Source organism: Diadema antillarum, unplaced genomic scaffold, assembly GCF_040938485.1.
Source record: "Diadema antillarum isolate AM-2024a unplaced genomic scaffold, OU_Dant_1.0 scf00000079, whole genome shotgun sequence".
Taxonomy (NCBI): Eukaryota; Metazoa; Echinodermata; class Echinoidea; order Diadematoida; family Diadematidae; genus Diadema; species Diadema antillarum.
In genome coordinates, this window is record NW_027270968.1 from 243,867 (window position 1) to 247,617 (window position 3,751).

The 3,751-nt window shown below is 46.6% G+C and overlaps 1 protein-coding gene across 1 annotated transcript; it reads right to left on the minus strand.

Annotated features, from left to right (window-relative positions):
* Positions 1–1,299: 1,299 nt before the first annotated feature.
* LOC139717649 (uncharacterized) lies at positions 1,300–3,453 on the minus strand. Its single transcript, XM_071629155.1, has one exon. It carries the CDS (start codon positions 3,451–3,453, stop codon positions 1,300–1,302), a length of 2,154 nt encoding a protein of 717 aa, XP_071485256.1.
* Positions 3,454–3,751: the final 298 nt, after the last annotated feature.

Consider the following 3,751-nt stretch of genomic DNA (forward strand, 5'->3'; position numbering starts at 1 on the left):
AGTCTTGGACTGACAATCAAAGATGGAGAGGGCTCAGTTCACACCGCAGCAGCGTTCTTTTCTGGTAACAGAATACCACTTCGGTGTCATATGGCAGATGAAACCATATTGTAACTATCCTTACAAATTAATCTTTTCCTACGGATTGCAATTGATCATGAATTTATCATATCATGGACCTACGTAGGTCCATGATCATATAAACTTTAGTTTTGTAAGCTCCAACGGATTTACCTCTCGCAAAATTGGAAGGGAAATTCCTGCGCAGCCTAATTTTCATACCCTTTACAAAAGTGAGCAGTGCTCATCTAAGCATGAAATATTTTAACACTTTTTGGTGTTATATGAAAATTGAGTCCATAAGCTATCCATACATATAAACCTTTCCGTCGAAATTGTATATTTTTTTATTCGGTGGGCATTTCAAACGTGTATAGTTTGTTATTTTTTTAGACACACGGTATATATATATATATATATATATATATTTGAAGATAAACCCTCGAGCTAATTGCAGACAAAAAAGAAAAAAAGAATCCGACCTCCTCCTCAAAAAGGTTACATTATAATATCACAGTAATTCTTATTTAAAGTGTGTGTGGTTGTTTAAGAATTCCTCGACCATATTCTTGTCTTTTCCGCTGCATTAAATCAAATTTAACATTTTCAACGTGCTCACTTCAACCTCTTTTAGACTCCTGAAGCTCGTTTAAATGGATTTTCCTGAATGAAAAGTACGTGCTCCGATTTTTCCCAAGAGTGTTTTGTATTTTCTCACGCAATGACAATCTAATAGCTTTACATCTGTGTATGATTATGATAGTACGAATGCTGCCCTAGACCATGCAATTATATTCACTTGTAAGCCTATTCAAACTCTTCTCATATCTGAATACTACATTGTTGTTTGGAAAGTTGATTGTGATGATAATTATGGTCTTCTTTAGGCTCTTCTTTCGACATACATTTGTCTTTCGTGTACCTTAACGGTCGAATATACATGAGAGCTACGTCAAGAAATTGCACGTGACCACAAAGAAAAGCGAATAAGTCTCCAAACAGCTACGAATTTGTTAGATTACCTGAAAGCTTTGCTATTTCTGAACAACGATGACAGATGTATCTATATACTGAACGAACGTTCAGGACCGTTATCTTATAATCCCCTTTGTGAGCGATTAGCTCTGCGCATAGAGGCGAGGCATTTCAAAAGTGTGTGCTTGTTGAGTTTAGAGGCATACACAATGAATTTTGCAGGCCGCTATTCGACAATTTCTATGACTACGTATATTATGCCTTTTAAAGTGTAGGTTGGATTTGCGGGGTGTCTAGAGGTACGTCCATACTAGAGGCGACACACTGATTAATGCCAGCAGCAGCACGACCCGGATACACGCGACAACTGGCGACAGCTCTGGCCAGGTAACTCAGTGGTCCCCCCTTTCCCCGCCAACACGACTCGCTCTTTCCACACTCTGCTGCCCACGTCTCCATTAGAGATGACAGAGGATGTGGGCCTGTTGCTTCGGCGTTACGCAACCAGGGGCAGACGGACGTTAGCTTGCCATACAGACATGACGCCATTGAGTCTTGGAAGCTCTGACACTGAGGTGATCCAAGGGCCAGTCGCTTCGCGGCTTGTACTTCCGGTACTGGACCACACTGGCCATTCTGCTGGTCGAATACCTCAACACCGTTGATCAGACCTTTGCGCTTGCGTTGCCATTTCGTCATATTTGCGACCTGTTGGCAAGACCCACAGATGCGCTGTACACTAATTCCGGCTTGTTCAAGGGCCATAAGCAAGTCGGTGTAACTGGTATCTCCCAGAAGAGCGCTTAAGCGGGCCATTTTACTCTCCTCAACGTAGCCAACAACGATGTCAGAAGATGCAAGTCCACCACGTTGTTTCTTATTTAAGAGACTGCGGAGAGCGTGCTCAGAGGGGGTGTACCAAGAGAAGAGATGAACTTTTAATGGCGTTCTCTCATATCTTTGGATCATTCCCGGGACGTCTCTGAGAACTGCACCCGCAGGGTCTTGTCCGCGGCTCTCCATGGCCGAGCGGAATGCAATGTTGACTGGTCTTCGCCTTGTCGTTCTACCATTACTAGGAACATTGCAAGGGTTTAGTGCCTGCCTCTTGCCTGCGAAGTCGAACGCCAGAACAGCAAGATCTTTTAGCCCGTTGATGCCATTTGCGCCGAGAAATCCACCACACAGATGTTGGTCGAAGTATTCCCTGTCGACAGCTGCGGTGTCCGGCTCAGCAGCTGTTGATTCATTTCCTCCTTGACCCAGAGGAGCTGGTGCATAGTCGATAGTATGTTCTCCTTGTGGACCATTATTTGTATTGTCGTAACTGCCGAAACTTGGGCCAAAGCCATTAAATCCTGATGATTCGCTTCCCTGAGATATACCGGTTCCAACCTGAGAGCTATTAGTTTGTGCTTGCTCTCCCCCTCCCATGCTTTGCGAACCACCTGCCGCTCCTTGCGAACCTACCGTCGCACCTTGCGAGCCTACTGTCGCACCCTGCGAGCCACCTGACGCTCCTTGCGAACCTACTGTCGCTCCCTGCGAGCCACCTGACGCTCCTTGCGAGCCTACTGTCGCACCCTGCGAACCACCTGTCGCTCCCTGCGAACCATCCGCAGACCCTTGCGAACCTACCGTCGCATTCTGAGAGCCTCCAGTTGGTCGTTGAATCCCTCCATAGTTCGAGCCACCAGCACCAGCAGATACAGCCGAACCACCTGACGGTACTTCAGAGTTAAAGCTATCAGCGGACCCACCAGAAGATCCCATACCAAGAGATCCGCCAATGGAACTCAGACTTGGCCCGACAAATGAGGAGCCTGAAAAAGCTCCAAATCCTCCCGTATTTCCTGCTCCCCCTGCATTTGCGCCACCATATCCACCGATTCCTCCGGCGCCACCAGCCCCTTCTCCGGCTTCCGCCCCTTCATTTCCTTCTGCTTCCTCGCCTGCTTCGGCAGCCTCTGCTCCTTCTCCTTCGGAAGATTCCCATTCCTCCCCTTCGCTCTCTGATCCTTCTGACTCACTCTCGGGCGCTTCCGATTCGCTCTCCTCGCCTGCTTGTTGCCCAGCCGGTTCTCCTTCACCTTCCCCGCCTTCCGAGGATTCGAACTCGCTTTCGGAAGCTTCCGACTCTGACCCCTCCGACTCGGCTTCTTCTTGCTCTGCACGTATGTTTTGCATGTAATACGGGCGACGCATTTGCTGAGCATACTTTCGTTGTTGCTTCGTGAGTGCCTGTGCTACTTCCTGGACGTCTTCCTCTTCTTCTGATTCCATTTGCTGAACCTGTTTAGCTGGTCTTTGCCCATTCTGTCGGCGTTGTTGAACCCTCTGGTTCCTCCATTGTCTCTGACACAAGGCCGGTGAGATGACCGCCAAGAAGACGAGCAAAACCAACACAGTAACCCTCATCTCGACTCCGTCTCTTTACCTGAAACGAAAGAAAAATATTTCATCAGATTTAGCGCAACGGTCGGTTATGAGTCGGTTAAGCAGTCTAGGATGATGGAAGAAGATATAATGTATCCCAAAGTAGACTCCTATGAAGTTCTTTGAATAATTATGTGTGTGGGGGGGGGGGGAGGTGGAAGCTGCAGACAATCAGAACACTTTGCAATCACCACAGTATCACAGCAAGAAATATATAAATAAGCCTATGCGCCTATATATGCATATAATTATGTATGTATATATATATATATATATATAT

What these genes read in the sequence shown, in the direction of transcription:
- LOC139717649 (XM_071629155.1), bottom strand. Translation starts at nt 3,453, where the DNA reads ATGAGGGTTACTGTGTTGGTTTTGCTCGTCTTCTTGGCGGTCATCTCA.